At 38.2% G+C, this 24,275-nt stretch overlaps 1 protein-coding gene across 2 annotated transcripts in view; it reads right to left on the bottom strand.

Annotated features, from left to right (window-relative positions):
• The window catches only part of LOC129762843 (autophagy-related protein 2 homolog B), a 66,890-nt gene that overhangs the window by 1,157 nt on the left and 41,458 nt on the right, over positions 1–24,275 (bottom strand). For both annotated transcript variants that reach the window (XM_055761406.1, XM_055761405.1), the window contains 7 exons: positions 19,148–19,250; positions 16,291–18,642; positions 12,068–12,285; positions 11,765–12,012; positions 11,550–11,700; positions 10,121–11,487; positions 32–1,412 (listed from right to left, as the gene is read on the bottom strand). In XM_055761406.1, the coding sequence (XP_055617381.1) occupies positions 32–1,412; positions 10,121–11,487; positions 11,550–11,700; positions 11,765–12,012; positions 12,068–12,285; positions 16,291–18,642; positions 19,148–19,250 (5,820 nt within the window). The remainder of the gene's footprint in view (positions 1–31; positions 1,413–10,120; positions 11,488–11,549; positions 11,701–11,764; positions 12,013–12,067; positions 12,286–16,290; positions 18,643–19,147; positions 19,251–24,275) is intronic.

Here is a 24,275-nt window from a genome sequence, read left to right as displayed (position 1 = left end):
AATCCAATCACTGGTGAATACCAATACTTACAGAGCTGCACCAGATAATACATTGGACCAACACCGCTGAGGATCATTGGTAGCTGCTTCTTTTTTATATCATTCAACCATTCGTGCAGCAAAAAGTTCAGCAATCGTTCAACGCCTAATATGCCACGTTTGTAGCATATTTTTTTCAGTCGAATATCGGAGCATTGCAAATGTCCCAAACCCATGAGTAAACCAGCTAGTGGCCCATGCGACAGCTCCACTCGTTTTCCGTGATAATCGATCCGGATCGGAACATCCGGTTCAAAAATTACCGTGCGGAAGTAAATAGGAGGGGTATTGTCGTTACCTTCGACACATGCTTCCGGCTGTTCGTTACTTTTGTTCTCCTTCTCCTCTATCAGAAGCATTAGATTTTCGGAAACGATTTTTCTCGCCTGCATCTCCTGGACTGCTTCCGGCAGATCAACCGTCATTATTGGTACCTGATGAGCGGAAGGCATAATATGGCTCGATCCTCTAACAATCTGCTTGCTATGTTCCGGTTCGTTTAAGTCAGATCCACCTCCAAGTTGGTTGAAAAAATTAATCATAAATAAAAGCGAATCCTGATCGATGTTCATCCGAATCGGTAGAAGCGATATCCTCAGGCAACATTCTTGTGCAGGCAACACGGGATTGGGACGCAAATGAAGTGCCTTAATCACTATCATATGATTATTGGCTTTACTCGGGCGCTGACCGATGTTCCAATGGTACAGAAACTTTTTGATGTCGGACACAGCTAACCGATCCCAAATTTCGAACTCGGACACCACGAGTACCTGTCTGGAGGCCTGCTCCGTGTTTGGTGGGTATACCTCGTGTGAAAATTTGACTTTGTTGATTTGAATTTCCATCATAATGTCATGTCGCCGTTGGGGCCCGCCTCGATTCTTCCAGGACAACTGATGAACACGTGGGCGACCGAATGTCACAGACGGTGAGCCCTTCGAATAGCTGACTCCACTTTTGTACGCCTCGGTCATCGGTAAATGTAAATCACTGTGCTCTGGATGCGACTTTCTATACTTATGCTTCTTTTTGTCTTCATCAGTGCCGAAATCATGTCCACCATACATGTGCCAAGTGACAGACATCTCACAAATGGCGTACCGGGTAATGGCCGTGGGAAAACCTTTCGGTGCTGCCAGCAAATCTGTTTTCTCTATGGGAACGCTATAATGATTATCGATCACTCGGAAGGAATCCTCCAGCAGTGGCACCTCTTGATTGCCACGATGCGGACGTTCCTCGTCGACGATAAAGCAAAATTCGTCGTCCGTATCGGAGCTAAGATTCTGGTTTGGATTTTTCTGAAACTTGGCCAAAGGCTTGGGAGTGCTGCAATCGGCCCTGTTGACATCGCCGAGATCCATTGTAACCTACAAACGGAAATAAAAAAAAATACATTTTTCAAAATATTTGACTATGTAATAAAAGTATTATCATACAGTGACTGGTAAAAATAAACACATGGACACAAATATTCGTCTCGCATTCAATAACATAGTGTCAACTCAACAACCGAAAACAATTCCCTGATATTCCCTGACTGTTCAGTAATTTTTTCAGAAAAAAATCCAGATGTAAACTGGTGATCAAATGTTCTATTGGTTCCGTAGTTGTAGTCCTTCAAACATTTAATTAGTTAGACCAATATTCATGAACGTTTGTTTATATCTTCAAATAAAAGAATTGTTTGTGATTTTTGCTTGAGATTGAAGATTGAGAAGTGTCTTGAAAGATGTGAAATATGATTCATTAATACTGTTCAAAATTATCATGAAGTGTTCGATAGGGCGGGGCTAGTTGGTCGTTTTTGAAAAAAATTGGCTATAACTTTGCAGTACGAAGTTTTGCGTTAGAATGTCATGTACCACAATGAAGCTTACCTTTTATCCTTTCAATGAAAAATAACCAGAAAATCAATTAGAACACATTTTATAATGCGCAAACCGTGAATGATTTTTGTCAAAATTGGAACCATGTCCGTATTTTTTAACCTACTTCATAAAAAGTTTTTCCAATTTGCTTTTTTTTTTTGTATTAGCAATTCGTTATTTTTCATCCATAGATCGCTAATTTTTTGGACGCTCAGATTCCAAGATATCGTCACTGACCAACTTATCCCTATGACCAACTAGCCCCGCCCTACCCTACTGAACCGCTGGCACAGAACGATTTATTTCTATATTTATCTCTTCCACGAAACTGTTCTGGATTCTTCTGTCCGTTTTCCAAAGCATGTACAAACAGCAAACAGCATATACTGATAAACCTACAGAAAACACGGCTCGTGCCAATGTGGGATTCTAAACAGAGAAGTGCACGATGCTCACGAGATCGCATTTGGTTTAGTTGAAAAAAAATGGAAAACGCAGAACAAATTTCTTGTGGTTCCGAAAATTTGTGGTTCACTTGAAAATACGGTATCACCAATTCGGATTAGCGGTGGATCGCCCTGACAGGAGGCAGGCAGGAAGCGCAAAACAGATACCAAGATGAGAGAAGCTTTAGGTGCGCCACATCCAAATCACGTTGAAGCATGGAAGAGAAAATGTGATGATCTGGGGGTGTTTTTCGTGGGGTGAAGTGGGAAGTCTCGTGAAAATCGACGGGATAATAGCGACAGATCCCCATAGCAACATTTTGCGGGTAAATCTGGAGATTTCGGCAATCCAAACGAAACTAATTTTTTTAATACTCTAAAAAAATATATGAATAGCCCTTACAATTTCCAACAAATCACCCATACATGGGCATTTTTACAGGGGAAAGTTTTTCTAACAACAACTTTTACATGTTTTCTTTGAAAAAACACGCAACATTTATTATGTGATGATGATCCCAGCCTCTCACTTCACATACAGTCTGTTGCATCGGTAATTGGCTCTATTAATCACACAACAGTGGAAGACTCATATCAACAGTCCCCGCTGTGTATGGTTCAACTGTGAACATTCGAATAATAGGAAAAACTACGCCAAAAAAGGCGGCATTGTGTAATTTACACCATGTGTATCGAAAAGATAGGAATACTCTTACGTCTAAATGGCTACTGTGTTATATATTACAAAATTAAATTATTATGAATTGATAAACGAGTCTAATAAAATAAACAGATGGGATAAAAAAAATAGAATGCAATGCGTTATTCGAAGACTTTTTCAAGAACAAAATCGAAATGACGCAGGCAATACTTCGTTGAGACGAAGAAGTTAATGTAAAGACGTAAGTGCCATTCAAGAAGACGAAGGTTCTTCGGAAAGATATTAGTATATCTGCATTCCCTTTTGTCTACGGTAGGAATTCATACTCTCTTATTAGTAAAATAAAGAAAAATAGATGATGTAGAGACATTGCGAAGGAGAATATGATTTTTGAAAATTTATCATAAAATGTGTTGAAATGTGACGAATATCATGATAAAATTGCAATGAAAGTTCTATTTAACATTACGCATAACTTTCATAGTTTCTACTTTAAGTCGTGACTCTTTCGTTGTTTTTCATCGTAGAAGAATCCTCTCAACTGATGCGGTACTACCAGGCAACCACATAATATGACCAGTAAGCTTCACGAATTTCTTGCATTCTGGAAATTCATTCCTCGCCAATTGGCAGTTATTCCCACCTGTTCAACTCATTAATCAATAAATCATTATGGCATTGTCCATCAAACAAAAAAAACATTTATCTAAACAGGAAGTTTTTTTACAAACGCTTCTTTGAATCTTTGGCCATTCAGAAATAGATTTGAATTCAATCCATTTATAATGTTGCGTTTTCCCTAGACTAAGCTTCCATTTTACAATATGTCATCGTAAAGAAATTCCACAGTTTTAAGAAATTAAGCCTCCTATATTTCTCTTCAAACAACTAGACTTTTAAGAATACCCTACACTTCACTATTCAAATATACTTGAAGATTTTTTCTAAAATCTATATACAGGTCAGACTCGATTATATGTGATTCGATTATATACAATTTTAGACTCGTATATATACAGATCGAAAAATTATTTTTTTTATATATATTTCAAATGTGACTTATTTCAAGAGAAAATTAAATGGATCAACGTTAAAGTGAAAGTTAATTGGCTATTCCGAGTACAGTGAAATGAAAATCGTGATTTTGGTAGATTTTAGTTGAAGATTCACCAGGAATTGTTTAGAACGATGTTACAGCGAAATTAGAAAAGATAGGAGTTGGGTGTCAGAGAACAAACTGTAGAGCGGTTAGAGAGTATGTATGTTTTGGATAAAATTAAGAAAAACACCATCAAAACCACAAACTTTGAAGTACTTCACTTCTAAAATGTTACTTAAATTCGCTAATTTGGAAGTTTCATAACTGTATCCTGTATAAAATTTTCTTATCTTTCGAATGGAAGCAACATAATTGCCCTAAGTAGCATAATTTTTGAATTAGAGCCAGTTTGAAGCAAACAGGGCCAGAAATAGAGAAAAAGTTCAATAATTCTGTCATTGTTGGAATTCGAACATATGCGAAGAAGGATTTTTATCATCAAATATGATCCTTTATCATCTCCTGAAATAATTAGGATTTTTCATATGAGAAAAGTATCTCATGACTTTAAGGGGGTGAATCAAAAATTAAATTCTTCTTTTATAATCAAAAAACGAAAAATATGTGTATAAAAAATAAATAAAAAAAATTTTTTTTGACTCGATTATATACACCCAGGTTTTTTTACGCGGGGGATACGTACCTCGTAAAAAAACCCGTTAATTGGAAAATCCGCGTAAAAAAACCGCGTTAATTGGAAAATCCGCGTAATTGGAAAATCCGCGTAGAAAAAACCTCGTAAAAAAACCGCGCGAAAAAAAACCGCGTAAAAAAACCTGGGTGTACAGTGAAAAGGAATCAAGAACTGTATATAATCGAGTCCGCGCTGTATATATATAAATGATTCGTCAAATATGTTGGTAAGCGTAAAACTCTAGAAAGGAATCGTCCGATTTGAGCCGTCTTAATTTTGTTGTATTCGCTTCTGCCCGTAGATCAATGTTACGGAGAAAAATCGGAGAATTTTTAGAAACCTATGAAGGAAAATGGAAAAATTTGGAAAATTTAATTCACATATGTTTTACAATTACATCGTAATAAGGGTTGTTAGTACATTCGATGTTTGCGCGAACGAAATTGATATTTGTTCGAAAGTAGAAATTGATTTTCAGATAGAATAACGAACTTCAATATCTTCTATCTTTATAAATAAAAATGGATCGCCAAATGGGTTGCTAAGCGCAAACCCCGAGGAAGAAGTGGTCAGATTAAAGTAGGCTTTATTCTGTTATTCTGTGGCCCTGTCAATGTTATGGTGAGGAAAAAAAATATTTTTTTTAAAAGCTTTGAGGGAAAGTTAAACAGGAATAATTCAGATGCAATTACGCGCTTTGAAATAAACCTATGAATGAAAATTAACTTTTCTGTATCAAACATGTATTCCATTTAACGGGGAAACATGTTATTGCAAGCAAATCAAGAATCTCGGCCGAAAATTATGTCTGAAAATAAGTTTATATTATAATGATGAGTTTTGGTAGAATTACTAGGGAAGTCATAAAGGGTGTGTCACATCAAATTGCATCACGGAAAAAACGCTGTAGAAATTTAATTTTTAGGAATTATATCTTCAGCTTTCGCTTATAATCAGATAAGAGTGTATAGATCACGTTGGCCATGCTTCACTGTCAATTTTTCGTAAATTTGGAAAAATGTCGTCGAACGAAAAAGAGCGTCGTGAATTAATCCTGTGCACTCATTTCGAGAATCCGGAGTTGTCACATCGGGACATCGGTAAGATGCTGGGAATCATCCAATCCACGGTCAGCAGAGTACTAAAACGATACTTCGAGAAACTAACCATCGACCGGAAGGTGAAGAACGACAAAAATGGATGCTCCGTCAGTGAAAAAGATCAAGTGCGTAGTTAAGCAGTTTAGACGTGATCCGAGAAGTTCGGTCCGGGATGTCGCCAATAAGCTGAATTTGTCAAGTTCATTCATCCAGCGGACCAAGCAGCGGGAGGGCCTGCGTACATACAAGGTTCAGAAGGCTCCTAACCGCGACGAAAGGCAAAACATGGTGGGGAAGACGCGAGCCCGGAAGCTGTACACCGAAATGCTGACGAAGCCGCATTGCCTGGTAATGGACGACGAAACCTACGTCAAAGCGGACTTTCGTCAGCTGCCGGGCCTGTTGTTCTTCTCCGCAGAGGATAAATTCAGCGCTTCGGAGGAGATTCGCAAGCAGAAACTATCCAAGTTTGCCAAAAAGTACATGGTGTGGCAAGTGATCTGCTCTTGCGGAAAGCGGAGCGCCCCCTTCGTGATGACCGGCACGGTAAACGGGCAGGTTTACCTTAAGGAGTGCCTACAGAAGCGCATACTACCACTATTGAAGCAGCACGAGGGCCCGACCATCTTCTGGCCGGATCTCGCTTCGTGCCACTATTCAAAGGACGTGTTGGTACGAGGCCAACGGGGCCACCTTCGTGCCAAAGGAAACGAACCCGCCCAATGCGCCGGAGCTTCGCTCAATAGAGAAATATTGGGCGTTTATGAAGCAGGCCCTCCGGAAGAACCCAAAAGTTGTCAAATCGGAGGCGGACTTCAAGAGAAAATGGATTTCTGTTCAAAAAAAACTACAACCTGACGTTGTACAGAACTTTATGGACGGGGTAAAGAGGAAGGTGCGAGCATACAGGCTTGGGCTCGAAGTATGAATAAAAAGAAAATGCCAAAAGTTGTTTAATAGTTTTTATTTTACTGTCTAAAATTTTCAAAAGGATCGGTCTACTGGGCGAATTTCTACAGCATTTTTTCCGTAATGCAATTTGATGTGACACACCCTTTAGTAAAAGAAAATTGTAAAGGGTCAATTAGAAGATCGATCAATGAAGAGTGTTGCGATTGAATCCACGAACTTATTAAGAAAACGTGAATATTTGAAAGAATTCATATAAATCAATTTTTAGCGGGACAAAGTTCGCCGGGTCAGCTAGTTATTAAAATTAACAGCAATTCAAGTCATCTTTTTCAACAGGGCAAATTTTTGAAAGATCGCAAACTGATATCTGGTAAAACTCAACCATGGTTTAAGACTTGAGTTTTCAAATAAATCGAGTAGTACAACAGGAATTCATTACAAATATTTTTATACTCAAAATATAGTACAAATTGATATAAAGAAGGGACACACAAAAATAGTCGAAAAAACGGTACTGTCCCGTACGAATCGGTACGTTTGGTCAGCCCAGACAACAATCTTGTGAATGAGATCCAAACTCTTCATAGGATGTAGCATCGTTGTAAATGAATAAACAAATAGTAATCAAATTGTAAATTCTCCCTGATTCGTGAAGAAATTCCCTAATATTCCCTGAGTTTCGAGGGTTTTCCAGGTAGTCGACTACCTGGATAAGATTTTTTAACTATCCCATGCCAAACGTGTCGGACCTTATTCTCGTAAACACTTCACGGTGAAAACGAATTGAACTTCACGCCATTGAACTACGTTTTACGAGTGAGTGAAGTTCCAAAGATAATATTGAGTTTTCAGGCAGAATGAACACCTTTCAAACAGAACGTATCAACACTTTGTTCAAGGTGAATGGGAAACTTTGTTTTCTTCATATGGTGGAAAAATCTCTTACAAATTACAATTGTATCTGATGATAATTTTATATTATAATGATAGGTTTTAGTGGGAAACTAATTACGTATCCAGAAGTCGTCACCGTACCGTTGGCATCGCGGATAAACTTGATTTCATTTCACCGTGAAGTGGAAACGAGAATAAAGCCCGTTACCTTCGAAAAATTATTACTCAAAAACGATAAAAATCACATCTCTGATTTTTGGATATTTTATGTGAAAAGGAAAAAACAAAAAGAAATATAGCCCTCTATCTGTAAACCATGTAAACTACAAAAAACAAATACAATCAATAATTAGACTTTTTTTTTGCGGAAGTTATGTCGTTTTTGGTAAAAAATATTTTTCTGACCACCCCATAATTGAAATGACCACCCCAATTGAAAAATAAAAATAAACTGGTCAGATATTTAGCGATATGGAACCAAACTAACAATTTTCACTAAAATCTGAGAACCAATTTATCGGTTTCCATCCACTATACCGTTTCGATCCAAAAACCATTATTTTCGACATTTCTCGTTGTAGGTGCGATCGGATTTTGCTAGATGGCGTTAGTAAATAAGATAAGTCCTTTTCCGAATGGCAGGACTTAACAATCACGCTTACTACCAGAGATGCCAAGTTTGAAGCCATGTCTTCATTTTGAAGACATTTGACTCACTGTGAAGTCACTTGATTTTGTGAAATCATTTTGAAGACATTATGTGAAGACATTTCAGTGCGATAACGTATGTGAATTTTTGGGAGATATTATTTCCATAAAATTCTAATTATTGTCCTGAAATATCGTCGTTCACTCGCTCTTTTTAAATTTTTCCAAGCAAAAAATCCATAGGTATATAGAATGAATTCAACAGCAATGCGACTTTTACTTCGAATTCTGGAGAGCTTCAAGCGGTCCGAGTACATATAAACAAATTGAGTTATCACAGTTCCGGTTTTGTGGAAGAACAGGAGCGATATTCACTCAATCAACGGTATATCAAGCTAATTATCATTTCTAAACTCATACAATTAAGTTCGCAGTTGCGGAATATATTCTTTGTTCGCATTTAATGAAACAAACTTCAAAACCCCAACCCCGATATGATTGTTAAGACATTTGAAAACATTTTTTCATACTATGTGAAGACATTTGGGTAAATCTCCTGGCAACCCTGCTTACCACTAATGTGCGATTCAGATAGAAAGTTACGAAAAAGGACGTCCACGTTCCGTCACCGTCTCGACCAATTCACACATGCAGTCTATGCTTGCAGCAGCACCGTCACGTCAAATGTCAAACGAATGATTTACTTAATGTTATTCATGATGTCGTCACCTACAACAGTTTTGAACTGCAATGCCCTCTTTCGAATCAACATGCCTAGAACCAGTACTAAATTTAGAAAACATCAATGAAAATCATTGAATTATATTATTTAAATGGTTAAACCCCGTCGTCCCGACCCTCATTCAACAATAATAATATATAGATTTTTTTTCTCAGCTTGTTGCGAATGATTTTGACTCCGAGATTTAGAACTAAGAGATATGTTGGCGTAAAGAATACAACCAAAATTAACACAAAAGCCGAGACACAATGCCCAGACAAAACCCCAACGAACCGTCCGTCTCCGTCAAATATTCTTTTCTACAAATCCTGCCGGTCGTATTCGATGAACGGTCGCTGACCGGTTGTTATGCTGCCGGTGTATGTGAATGTTTTCATAAGAATTGCATGATAGAATAACTAACGTAACGTGACGTGACAGGACGTGAACGTGACGTGGATGTTGTATGTGAATCGCACTTAAACCACCTTCGCCGGCAATAGGAGTAAAACAGGAGTAACGGTGGTCTTCTACATTATCTTCCACCCCACTCATTTGTTCAATGAGTACGTTTCGAATACACCAACGAAACATTAATTTGAGTATAAACTGCTCGAAAAAAAAAAATCCCACCTATTCCACTCGGTGTCGAATAAAAGGAAATAGTTCAATTCGAAAAAAAAGAAAAAAAATGAAGTTTGAATGATCAAACGAAGCATGCACGTAGGAGAAAAAAACATCACATTTATTGAGTGTGAAGAGATAGCAGCAATATATCGCGTCAGCGTGAATGAGGCGTAACATGCACTGCAGTAAATTCTTTATAGAGTGACGACTTGTCAATGAGAATGATTCTGACGTTGACGTTGACGTTGACGGTGCATGTAAATTCGATCATAAGATTCACGTTGACGTTTTTTTGTGTTTGGCATAAGATGGTGATAAACTCAATGATTCCCACTCGGCCATGGAAGCCACGTGAGCTTGGTTCAAAAGATATAATATAATCCAACTACTAACGTGGAACTTTGAATCTGGTGAACAATTCGTTTGGTATCTGAAAACAAAGAATGCGTTTTGCTCTCGGCTTACCTGTGGTAGTGCTTCCACTGCTTCATCGTCATCATCTTTTTCCTGCTGTAAACCCATCACCGAACATTCAAAGTTCAGTAGATCTCTCATTTCCGTGTTTGTGCTAATCCCATCCTCCGAGCTCTTATCGAACGTCTTTTGTTTGAGATAATGATCATCGTCCTGATACGACGAAGGGACACTAGATCCTTCGTCTATACTCAGAGAGTCATCATCCGATGTGAAGCGTCGTTTATTACTGTTATCTGAGATCAAATTGTTCATCAACATTTTCCTCGCCGCTGCGCTTTGATCTTCATCGGGGAAGAAAAACACTTCGACACCTTCTCCGTCCGCTAGCAACTGATCGTCTCGAGAAGAATCACTCACATCGCTTTGCACAGAAATACTTTCCTCCATTGCTTCCGTGATCAATGTGTTTACTAGCTGTTGTTGTTTCGGAGTCACCCCGGGAGTTTGACTGCCTTTTTTCAGTGATAGCAACTCTTCCTCATGCTCATGACCGAAAGGCAAACCCTTGTTACTCTCATCGTCACCTATACTACTAGCACCATCATCTTGGGAAATTAGGTCCCCTTCCGCTGCAAGATAGCCAATCAACAACGCAAGCGCTTGACCAGAATCTGCGCAAGATCGTAAATGAACATCGGTCATGGTAGTTCTCAGGTCAAACTTAGGGAGAGAGCTGGTAGCTTTCTCTTGAAGTTGCAGAGATATTTCAAATAAACCTACTTCAACGAGGCAAACTAACTCGGTAGAAGGCAGTGCGGTCACCTTATTATCATCGTTAAAGAAGCTAAAGCTAGATCTTCGACTCTGCTGTTCTTTGTCGTGTTTCACATTCGGCGGAGAAACGTTTTGCGGCGCGAGGCAGAGCGCAGCTTCTTCCGCAATGAACTTCAATGTGAGGCCCGAGTTTTCAGTCGTTATATTGCTGCTAATCATGTACGAACCAATCGAAATCACCGCCCGGTACGGGAAATATAGCGGACGATAGTCTATTGCACAGTCCCAAAGATGAAGATGCATTTCCGTGGCAACCCCCAGGGGAGTATACCCAGGCACGGGGTAGTCCGACACATCGAACATGTCCCGCAACTGAGTCAACCACCAATGCTGCGGCAAGGTGGTGTGGTGTCTCAGGGTGGTAAGTTGAATTCCTGCCGCCATCCGAATTCTTTTGACGTTGTGCTCTGGTAGGGCTTTGATTTGGATCACCAGTGAAAACATCTCACGATTGGGGCAGCCTTGCTGTTCATTGAGGGTTAGCTTTTCCGGAGTAGAATATAGCGTACTGCATAAGTATGACGGTAAAACACTGCTGACCAAGCGTAGAGGCGGATTGCCGACTGGTGTTGGAATCAGACCTACGGAACATTTAATGAAATATATACTATTATGTTTAACGTTATGGATTACACGGTATTACCACAGTGATATATTTCAGCAGCTTTGCCTAAGATGCAAAGATATCCTAAATTTTTATTCCCATGAAATCCGTTTACAGAGAAAAGATACGTAGATTGTAGTTTAACGGTAAACTCTCCCAGTTGACCCGGTATTACGTGATTTTGGGCATCCTAGGGAAACGTGAAAACGGTTTATATAATACCAAATGTTAAGCTTGCAGAGAGCAGAACATACCCGAACGGGGGCAAACATCGTGAGTATTCCCTGTCCAATGTTCAGCTGGAACGCTATAGCATTACTCCTATCAATGAAAGATGCCTTCCTGTGCAGCTGTTTCTGGCGCGGAGTACTACTCAATTTCGGATGCTGTCGTTGATTATCACTGTCACCCGGAGAGCATTTATTGCTTCGTTCATAGATAGAATAGAATATTCCATCGGAATCTGACTCTGATTCCGAATTGGTTACCGATGAGCTGGAATCTAAAGGACACCTTGAAAATATTCTGTCTGGATATTATACCTAAGTCCGACATACCCAACTGTACCACACTCTGACACATGATGAAAGGAGTGTATATACTATCCGTCATGCCCATATTGGCCAGATCAATCGAGGACTCCTGAAATGCCATCTTCGAAGCACTGAGATGGGCGCTCGCTTCTGCAGCTGCGGTAGCTGCTGGCGCACTTGGTTCCCACAGAAGTAAATCTGTAGTGATGCGATTATAGATGATCTCATACAAATGTTTTGACCTGAAATAGTGAAACTTGTCATTTTACAACATTCGCTTACGTGTGGTACACAAATTACGTAACACTAAAAATGCGGTTTTTGTACCACCACACCCCCCTTCCCCCCTAACTAACAATAAGTAACGCAAGACAGACCCCCTCCCCCTTAAGTTACGTAACGCTAACAGAATCTGTGCAAAAAGTCAAATCGTTTAAGAAAATGCCATAATACTTTAGTTTTTTTTAAATCATGAAAATATTAACGTTAAAAATCAGACATCTGCCCAAGTCGGAATCATATGTTCATAGGGAAGTTCCTTATATGCAAGTAGTAACTTCGGAAGAACTTTCCACAAGTTCATAGAAGCTCGAAGAAATTTAGACAGAAAATTAATGCTCACATTAATGCTTTCAAACCTATCGCTTGCTAGAAATGTAAAAGCAGAGATCTTTCGTACGGACACTGTAGAGAGGGGAGATATTGCAAATTAATCCCGTCCGTTCATTACTTCTTCTTGGATGGCACTAACGTGGAACCAGTGGAACTTTTTTTTCTCAACGTAAGTATTACTTGCGTCATTTTTATTAGTAGGACTTAGTTGAGATTACATACAGATTTACAGATTTTTCAAAATAACGATCCGATATTAGTTATGGTTTGATCTCTATAATATTTTTCCCAACTCATCATTTTTTTTCATATAGCATTCGAATCAGTCTGAATGAGAGTCATTTTGGCATTCATATGTAGCGTATAGTACTGCTTTCTCTATTCAATCTAAGGCGAAAGGATGCACAAATCTGCGTCATCGGCTAGATTTACAAAAAATAAATAACACTGTTTATCTGATTCCTACTAAAGTACAGTGAACACGAATCTTTTCGAAACGAAATCAAAAAAAAAATTTCGAAACATCGTCAAATTCATAGTTATTATGAATTTGACGATGTTATGATACTAATGCTAAGATTATGCTTCAAGATTGAACTTATAAATTTAACCCTTTGCGTTCGTATTAAATTTCGACATGTGTGTCGAACTGGTTGCAATATTTTAAAATAAGAAATCAGTGAATTATAATTTTGTGAGATTATGAAAGATGAAAGAGATTCCTTTATATTTTTGTAATCTTCTGATAAGTAAATTCTAAACAATGTTTTTATGTTTATGTTTAAAAAATATTTGCTATAATTTTTCTTCGTTTGATATATTTTGCATGTATCACAAAAAATAATAAATGGAGTTTTCCATTAATCCTTTCCTCAAGCATGGATGACAACTTTTGTGTATAAAAAGTACCGTTGTCTATTATTCATAGTTGCCCCATTTTGGTTCGTGAATAAGTTCACAAGACATTGAAATTCGTTTAGAAAACTGATACATTGTTGCATAAATTATAATATTAGTATACTTTTTTGCTGTGATGGCTGAAAGCATACAAACGACCGCAAAGGGTTGATATAGATTTCGATACAGATTTTCTGAGAAAAAACACAGATAAAAAGATTTTTTGAGATCAAAAATACAGATTTTATTATGGCAACCCTGCTTGAATGTATCCTGGAGTGGCAAGCTCTAGAATACTCGTGACCTCAGTTCAAATCGAAAGAATTTTCTGTGACGACATTCATTACTTATTGGGTATAAATAAGCCATTCGCGATTTCTAATACTCAGTTTCGCTCCAACTAGAGGCCAATCTGAAGTCTCACCTGATGCTGATGTCACACTCAACGACTTTGCTAGACACAAACTTCAAAAGCAAAATCGTTCCACGCGATAAACCGGTCTATGGGGTCTGAAGTGGAGACTGGAATTGGAATAGCTCATCCGGAATTGTCGTAAACTATCATTCATCAAATGCTTATATCGATTATTTCTGAATTGTAGCAGATCTCTTTTATGCTCTAGGTAGAAACTTTCAGACTATGATTATATAAATACGGATGTGGGGCGTCGTTTGTTTTTTCACAGTTTATACCCATTTTTAATTTTGATTAAAAATTGATGGATATGTATGCCTGCAACAGAGCCAGCACGCTTTGTTTGTTTATAATACTGGTTTCATGATATGTTTAAACATAAATATTATCTACTAGCTGGCCCGGCAAACTTCGTCCCGTCCAAAATTATTTTTTTTGATATGAGTCCTTTCAAACCTTGACGTTTTCTTACAGAGCGAACGCTCGTGGGTTCCATCGCAGAACTCTCTATTAATTGATCTTCTAATTGGCCCTTTACAATTTCCTTTTACTATAAATTTCATATTTATTCTAACAAAACTCGTCATTATAACATTAATTTATTTTCAGTCACTTTTTTCGCTCAAGATTTTTTATTTACTTGCAAATAACATGTTTCTTCGTTATATAGGATACATGTTTGATACAAGAAAGTGATTTTTCATTCATAAATTGTATTTTCAAAATGTGACATTCCAGCTGAAAATCTAGTGCCATTTACGCTTCACATGAACGGTACGCCAATGCTGAACATATGGGAATTAATTTTGTTTTCTCAGTTTCTCTCAAAGCTCAAAATTTCTTTTTTTCTCATCATAACATTGATCCACGGTGTTGTAGAGACAAATATAAAAAAAATAAAACGACTCAAATCGGACCATTCCCTCTTCGGGTTTTGCGCTTAGCAATACATTTGGCCTTCCATTTTTATTTATATACATAGAATATATAGGAGTGCGTTATTTTTTCTGAAAATCCATTTCCATCTTCGAACAAAGATCTATTTCATTAGAGCAAACATCGAATGGACTAACAACGCTTATCATGGTGCAATTTTCGAACATATGGGAATTCAATTTTCCGAATTTTCCGATCTTCTCTCAGAGGTTTCCGAAAATTTTACAATTTTTCTCTCCACTGTATTGATATATGGGCAGTGACAAATACAACAGAACAAATACGGCTCAAATCGGACCATTCCTTTTTCGGGTTTTGTGCTTAGCATCACATTTGGCCTTCCATTTTTATTCATATAGGTAAGATAAATCGTCCTGCTCAGACCTTTATAGCGATATAAGGTGGGCCATCATGATCATCAATTGTGCCGTCAGAATTGTGTTTCCTGTAGCAATCACGCAGTTTAAACCCGTTCGAATTGCTTTAAGAATCGTGGACTGGTTCTGAGCGGGGATATCACAATGTTGACAATGAGCCTCTTTGTTTCGCATTCACTGATTGTTTTCATAAAAGACAGATATGACGAAGCCTTGATGTTCACCCGAAGAAACTATAAATGCAATTCAAAAAGGAATCTCAAGACGGCATGGCACAGGCTTTCTACACCATCTCAAGCCGAAGTGGTAATCAAGCGAATTGAATGAAATAATTCCGTAGTTCTGCGTCAACAACGCAGTCTTCACTTGTATACAACCCTTCTATATTTTCAAAGAACACTTTGCATCTCACTAGTCGAGAATATTTCTTCCCTTTTATGTCGAGGAATTCTAATAAAACCAACCATCAACTTCGATCACAGACACATCATCTCTTTCAACAAGGCGAATAAATGATCGAAAACTCACTAACTAATCTCTGGTGAGAAGTAATTTAAGGTATGGGTTTTCAAATAAATCGTAGTACAACAGGGTATTATTACAAATATGTTTTCTTTATACTCAAAATACGGTACAAACTGATAAAAAGACGGGACAATCCAAAATGGTCGAAAAAACTGTACTGTCCCGTTCAAAACGGTACGTTTAGTCAGCCTAATTAATCGGTACCTGCTTATTGGCTGCTGTTAAGCCCATTACAACACGTGCTTTATCATCTTGGTTCAAGAAACACACCTCTCCCGGTCCCAAAATTAAAGCTAGCTGCTCAAACATATAGGGGCGCGCGGATTTATTCAGGAATAAAATTGAAATTTCGTTACGTCACGGCTACCCTCCACCCCTCTATGTCACATTAAGTAACACAACCTCGAACCCCTCCCCTTCTTCTCGCGTTACGTAATTTGTATACAACGCCTTATTGGCGTAAATGTATTTTTTGTGAAGCTCACCTCAATTGCATGCTTACAACGGGAAATTCAAATTGAATCCGCATTTTGCTTTGTTTCATGGCTGCTTCACAAAACACGTTCAAATCCTCCGAATCGCCGGGTAGAATGTGCACTCCCGAATCACCAGTTGATGCACTTACGTGCGGTGTGTCACTTTCCCTGCACACCCGTTTCGCACTAAACGGAGTTTCCTCTCTACTTTTCCCCGGCCGGATAGTAAAGCTTTCGCCAGACGTATTTTCACTATCACTTTCCTCGTGGTTGGTTTGATTCTGCAAATCCACAGCTTCCTCGATTTTCGCATCCATTATCTTTTCAATCGCAGCCTCACTCGGGAGTTCGATTATTATTCTTGGATATTCTACTCCTGATTTTTCCTGCGGAGGCTCATTATTTCTAAAACTAAACGTAGTGCCTAGATTATCTGTCATCACAGCTTTGCCAATATTTACACTGTCGCTCTTCAGTTCACTTTCGTGGTAGAAAAGCTCGATCTCATTCGCCGAGATGTCGTAGAGAGGATGTGGAGTTAAGCATATAGTGGCACGAGCCTGCTGGAGTTTCACGAGCAGGAAATCCGGCCTAACGTTCCGGCGCCACCAGGGAACACGTTGTGTGTCATGAATGGGCCTTAAATCTGGTATCGGGAATCTTAACCGAAAATCGATGGAAGACGAATCGAAGTAGATTTCAGTTTTGGGTTCCATCCTTCGATTGATTGCCACTTTCGGTGGTGTGGCGGGGGAGTTCACCGGGGTACGATAGTCGGCGAATGGACATTGGTACAATAATGCACTCAAACGATCCTGTATTGCGACATCGAACTCGGTGACGAATGGGGCGAGTGAAAAACGAATTTCCGTTTTGGGGGGAGCGAACCGTAAGCCCTTGGTTTCCTTTAAAGCGTTACATGTTTGTTTGAAATCCATCACTATTTCCGTCGGTTTCGACAATGTCGCATTTGAGCTGTTTTCGCGGGAGAATTCCACTAGTGGTATCGATATATCGGGCATGACTTCGCGAAGATCCGCACAGGCCACTGAGGCGGAAAATCTTAACAGATGTCCTAGGCGATTACGCTGCTGTTCTCCGTCCAGAACGACAGGCGCCAAAATCAATCTTAGGCGGCTATTGTCACAACCAGAATCCATTATCATTCCTGCGTTCAGAACATCTTTTTCGCTGTGTCCTATGTCTAAATTGCCCACTGAGCGGAAAAATCGTTCAGCCTTCAGCATCAAATGTTGTACACTCGCTCGGTTCAGAGGAGACTCGTTCGCCGTTATGTGACTGCTCTCTACCAGTAGCTCTTCGTGCAACAAAACAAATGCAAGTGCGGAAATTCGTACGTTAAATTTGGAGATATCTGCGTCGGCATCCGGGTTTATCGTTCGCCTCTTGCTAGTGGAGGTTGCCCGCGAACCTGAACTAGTCGTCGCGAACGAGCTTGTCATAGAACTATTGGAGGATTCCACCGAAGCCATCTCCTCTTCCCGAAAGTCGCTCTCCAAAAATTCGGCCTGCTCCTGTATTGTCTGCATCGGATCCGCCAGAGACCATCCCTGGTCCATCCCAACGCCGCCAGTCATGCGACTTACGTTATGCTTGAATTCGAAATCAGCCATATCGCCTCGTTGCACTTGAGGGTGTAAATCGTACGGAGAGCTTTTGTTTTGCACGGGAATTTCATTGACTCCCAGGAAAGTATCACTCATTAAAATGATTAAGTGCAGCTGTCTTGGCGACAGGAACAATTGTAGGCATCCTAGCGATATTTCGAATTCCACATTGGGACCAGCTAAATTATCCGATTGCTTCATTTTAACCCTTATATCCTGGTTGGAGGTTATTCTACCGGCCAGTATCTCGCCGGAGCGAAATTGCGTCTGTTCCTCATCTTCTTCGTCCTCCGTTTCGGTTGTGCTTCCACTGCAACTTTGTTTATATATATTACTATTACTGCTATTATCACAATCGTTTGTTTGACTGTAGTATTCGTTGCTCCCCCCGAATGCTCCTCCTCCTCCTCCTCCTCCTGTGGTCAAATCAGGCAATTCTGACATTGTGCTGAGGAACTGCTCACTATATACCGAGCTTCCAGGATTGTCATAGAACTCTTGCTTGCGTCGTTGTTTTTGCTGTTGCCGGCGAGGGTCATGTATCCGGAATTCTTCCGTGTAAAATGTGATACCTTCCATAGAGATGTTATGTGTATCGTAGTTGGCCGAGGGCAAGGATTTCCGATTTGCCTGTTGTTGCTGTTGCTGCTGCTGCTGCTGATTTTGCTCATCATCCGCTTCCGGTTGACGTTGTTTTGGAGCATCGTTAACGGCTTCATTGTTATATCCAATGCTGATGGAGGCGAAGAGCGGGAAATAAAATAAAACTGTTAGTAAATAATTGATCAAACACCCCGTTGAAAAACGAGGTGAGCATTATGTCTAAGGAGAATGATAACAGTCAGCTTTCTGATAAAGTTGGAAATATACCGATGGGATATTAAATAGGAAGAAAAATCGTTATTTAACGCCAACCTGTGCTAGGTGGCTCTGATTCCGAATCTAATTCGCAATCTACACCAATCACGCGCTCCAAACAGCTGTTTCGGTGATATCTCGCGAGTGTACCACATACATGCACCACATCGGAACGAAAAGTGAAAACAGAATTTGCGAAAGGCAAATGCGTGCAGCGCTCGCGGAAATAGGTCAGCAATACTCATGTATATATTTTCGCTGGCTGAACGACTGGACTGGATGAGATAAAATTGGACAGAGTGTATGTTTAACCTATTTTTGAAATCTTTTCGCTTTTCGTTTGATAAGAACTATACACATTGGTTGGGCCAAACACTTACCTATCGATTTTGACGATCAATGCGATTCCACAATCGCTATCCGGTGGCAAGTATTCAATACGTAGTGTTGTATTGATCAGTCTGGCTTTGACCCGGTTCAGCACTGCGTGATTCAGAATAAACAAAACAAGTAAAGCAAACATCAATAAGTGGTACACATCTAGGGCGCAGAATTGATATGATTTGGTCTTCCCCGGTATACCAGCATTGGCATGGGCATTCTCCATAATCTAAATGGGATAATTAAATTACTAGTACTCTCTCGAAAATATCATGAGAAATTGAGGTTTTGTGCTTGCCATTCGTTACTATCTATCAACGATTTTTCCCATCGAATACGGTTCTCTATAACCTCTGGAGATATTAAGCTTGAGCTTGAGCTTGAGTAGACTGTACATTTCGTAGTTGCTCTCAGTGATTGATCAGAACCAGCGAAATTGCACAATTAACACACCGAATGACGCTTGGGAGTAGCAAACCATTTTCATCCGCGTTGACGGTATTGAGCTTCGTATCACGGAATGGGGGAGTAGGCATGACAATATGGGGTTGCAGAAGAATTGAACACAGTTTTAAAATAAAAATTATGAATGAAAGTTATTTTTCGCAAATCAAATTAGAACTCTATGTAAATGAAAATCACTTTTGCTTGCGAGTAGTGCAAAAATATCATACAAAAATTTTGTCTCAAGATAATTTTATATTATAATGGTAAGTTTTTGTGATAATATCAGAAAATTCATAGAAAATAGTTTCAATTAGGGTCAGAACGACGTACTTCTAGTAGATAAATAACGCCAAGAAAAAAATTCCATGCAAATGTTAGCAATTTAAAACTGCCTAAAGGCCGACTGATCTGATAGAGAATAGTTGGCCTCATACGAACTTATGTCGTATCCAGATGTCGACATCATTCCGCCGTCAACGCGAATTGTGCAAGTTTCGGTGATTCGAACTTTAAATTGTAAATAACGACGCCGGCCACGTCCTTACAGTCACCAGGGGAAGGGAAGGAATGTTAGTATTATATTCACCGTCCGAAGGCCAGAAGGGTCGCTTCTATAGCGTGGTACCCTAGCGTTTATCATGGAAGGGATAGTTGTTAGTGGGAAGGGATAAAAATCAGAATTCACTGGGGTAAGTTATGTGATTATGCAAACGCGAACTCTGGACCACTCGACGAAACGGAATTCCGGAAATTTATCTATATAGCCATTCCATGTCAAACCGATATAGTGGTTCTCAGATTTTCGTGGGAAGTGGAAATTTTGCTCTTTGTCGCAAACCATTAGACCCGTATTTTTTTTATTTTTTTGTTAGGATAACCATTTCCATTTTAGGGTGGTCCGAAAAATCAACTTTTTCCTCTTTTTTCCAAAGATGACTTTTTTAAAAATTCATAACTTTTGAACTACTAGACCGATTCAGATGATCGACATATCAAATTAAAGCCAATCCAAACCTGATCGTTTTTTGAAAAAATGCCATACCTGCAGAAAATTTGAACTCTGCTCTCGTTATTATTGATTGTATTCGTTTTTTATTGTTTTCATAGTCTCGGGACCAAAGGCGCTATATTTTTTTATATTTTTTCAGAAAAACTGAGGATTTTTTCGTTTTTCTTCGTTTTTCTTTCTTTTTGAGTTATGATTTTTCAAATTCAACCGATGCACAGTGGTCCAAAAGTGCAAAAACGTGATCGTGAGGGATTTCTCCAAAACGGTTAATTTTACGTATATGATGTCTTCGGAGAAGTTTTAAAGTACAACGAGGGCCACCTTTTGAGGGCTGCCATTGAAATGAATCCCCCTAAAAGTGAGATCCAAAATCCATTTTTTTCAGCTTAAGATATAGGAAGTTGGTGTCTTCATAAAAATTATAGCTCTTATCAAAACAAACAATTTTGCTGAAAACATCAACTTTCTATCTATTCAGGTAAAAAAGTTATGGGACATTTTCGGTGAAAGGCACAAAAAAATCATATTTTCGTCCTAACTTTTCCTCTTGTTTTTTTACAATTTTACAATGTTTAGAGAACTTTCTTGCCTAGTCAAAACACACATTTTTGACGCACGTTGTTTTTTTTCTATCTCTTATATATTTGGAGATATTGGAGTTTTTATGTTAAAATTGACCTATTTTTGAACTAGGATATTTCATAAAGGGGCTGACCAAACCGATTACAAATTAAAGTACAAGCAAAATGCTGCAAAACCACACTTCAAGTGTCTGTATCCACCTGTATCCTCAAAAGTTACACTTAATTTAAAGGAAGGCCTCCATCTACGTTCTCCTGTTAAAAAATATGTTATATTGAATATAGTTGTTTTGTATACATCTATATGATATTTTTCTAAAAAATATCATTTAGACAATGACTTCAGTATTCTAGATTACATGAGCAAAGCTAAGGCAGGTTTCTTTAAATATTAAATAAAACATATAATGATCTTTAACCGTTTTGGAGAAATCCCTCACGATCACGTTTTTGCACTTTTGGACCACTGTGCGATGGTCCAAAAATCATTTTTAATTTTTTTTCCAAAAATGACTTTGTTCAAAAATTTATTACTTTTGAACTACTGGACCGATTCAGATGATCGATATATCAAATTAAAGCCAATTAGCTAATAATAAAAAGCCAATAAATCTTTTTTGAAAAAATGCCACATTTGCCAATTAATTGAATTCCTCTCTAATTGGCTTTAATTTTATGTGTCGATCATCTGAATCGGTCCACTAGATCAAAAGTTATGAATTTTTGTGTTGGAAAAAAGAGGAAAAATTTGATTTTTCGAATCCTCGGTTAAATTTGAAAATTCTTGTCTGAATCGGTCTAGTAGTTCAAAAGTTATGAATTTTTGAAAAAAAAGTCATTTTTGAAAAAAAGAGGAAAAAGTTGATTTTTAGGACAACCCTAAAATGGAAATGATCACCCTACTGAAAAATTCTCTAATATCTCTAAAATCTCTAATTTCAAAAAGTTACCTCATAAAAAATGTTCACCACCTCGAAAAAAACACCCTATGCCAAATATCTGCTCAATCGGACTTAAGGAAGAGTGGCGCAAAGCGGTCAAAGTTTGAGTTTTTTGAAAATCGAAAAATCACCCAAGGGGGGAGTAAAGGAAATCTGAGTTTTCGAAAAAAAAATTTTGATGCCAAATGTCTTAAAATTGCATGAAACATGGAGATCTAGTCATCTCGTCATCTCGAAAAAATTTTTTTGTCAAAAATCGACACTCTAGGAGCTGCTGAAATTTGAAATAGGGTGTTATTTTCGAGGTGGTTAACATTTAACCGAAAATATAGGGTAACTTTTTGAAATTTTAGGGTCGTTTTTTCCCCATACATTAATTGGCAGCTTAATATATATATATTCATCATCGACCATGTACAATTTGTTTTTTCAAAAACCGACCATGTACATTTTGTTTATTGGTTCAAAAAAATGATCTGTGCAAAGTTTCAGCTCAATCGGACATGATGATCAAATTACTCATAATATTGTTTTTTGGCCCCTCAGGCTCAAAAGTCCCAAAAGATCGATTTGAGGCCAAATTTTTTTTTCGAGATGTCATTTGGCATCGAAAAAAACTCCATTTCCCAAATTTCCTTTACTACTCCCTTGGAAGATTTTCGAGGATGAAATAATCAAAACTTTGAGCGCTTTGAGGCACCCCTAAATCATGCCCGATTGAGCTGAAATTTTGCACAGATCATTTTTTCGGGCCAACAAACATAATGTACATGGTCGGTTTTTGAAATTCGACGATGAATTTTTTTCCATACATTGCCACCCTAATATACATGATAGGGTGTCAATGAATGTATGGGAAAAACACGACCCTAAAATTTCAAACAGTTGCTCCATACAAAATGTTCACCACCTCGAAAAAAAACACCCTATGCAAAATTTTAGCTCAATCGGATTCAAGGGAGAGTGGCGCAAAGCGGTCAAAGTTTGAGTTTTTTTGAAAATCGAAAAATTACCCAATTTTTGATGCCAAATATCTTAAAATTGTATGAAATGTCGAGATCTACTGTCATCTCGCTAAAAAAAATTGTCAAAAATCTATCACTCTGGGACTTCTCTTTTTTTCGGAATACGAAGAAAAACGTATGGATTAGGGGGCCAATGAAAATGATCGTCTCGATTTTTCACATGGAACTTCGTGCGGAGTATTGATTTACACGATAAAATACCCAATGCAAAATATTGGCTGTCTTAGATATCTAAAAATAACATAACACGACGATATTTACAGTTATCAAGAAAGCATTTTTTTTTAAATCGACTTTTCAGATGAAAAAAACGACCGAGTGCCGAAAAAAAAATTTTTTTTCACATTTTTTTTCAAGATAACAGTAAATATCGACGTTTCGTGCAATTATTAGACATGTGGCATAAAAAAAAGAATTTAAAAACCCCGATTTCCGGATTTTTTTGGTTTTCGAAAAACGCAAATTTTAACGTCTTCGATACTAGTAAATGAAATCCGATTGAGTTAATATTTTGCATTGGATATTTTATTGTGTAAATCAACATTTCGCACGAAGTTCCATATGAAAAATTGAGCCGATCATTATATTCTTGATCGATGATATTGAATGTCTGTGGGCCGCTTAAGGTCCATTTTGTGAGTGCACTAGAAATGACTACTACGCTGTTGACAGCTGGTACCTTGCTGGTGGTATCGGTTCTGAAGCAACGGGGTGTCGCAGAATGAATTCCAATCAAAATTTTTAAACTTCAGGAAAAGCCTAAAGCGTTACATAGGGGTTTTTGAAAAATCAAAAAATTGTCAAAAGGCGGCCATTTTTGTTAAAATGAGTATTTTTTATAATGAATCGCTGTATAAAAGTTCATGAAAAATCTAAAAAAATAGATATCAAAAAACGGTTATTTAACGCTTTAGATAATTCACTTTGACATGCTGATAAAAAATTTCAGCCAAATCGGTCGAGTAGATCCTTAGATATCGATACGTTGAAAAAACATAGTTTCGAGAGAAACGCGTTTAAAAATTCGTACAACAATACAACAATACACAAGCTTCGCAAAAAATACAAAAAAAACAAAAATTCAATTGTTTGACCTTCCGGCCCTAAGGGGAGAGTACACTATG

The sequence above is a fragment of the Toxorhynchites rutilus genome, chromosome 1, assembly GCF_029784135.1.
Source record: "Toxorhynchites rutilus septentrionalis strain SRP chromosome 1, ASM2978413v1, whole genome shotgun sequence".
Taxonomy (NCBI): domain Eukaryota; kingdom Metazoa; phylum Arthropoda; class Insecta; order Diptera; family Culicidae; genus Toxorhynchites; species Toxorhynchites rutilus.
The sequence above is the reverse complement of the archived record's forward strand: the minus strand, read 5'-3'. Positions and strand labels throughout refer to the sequence as shown.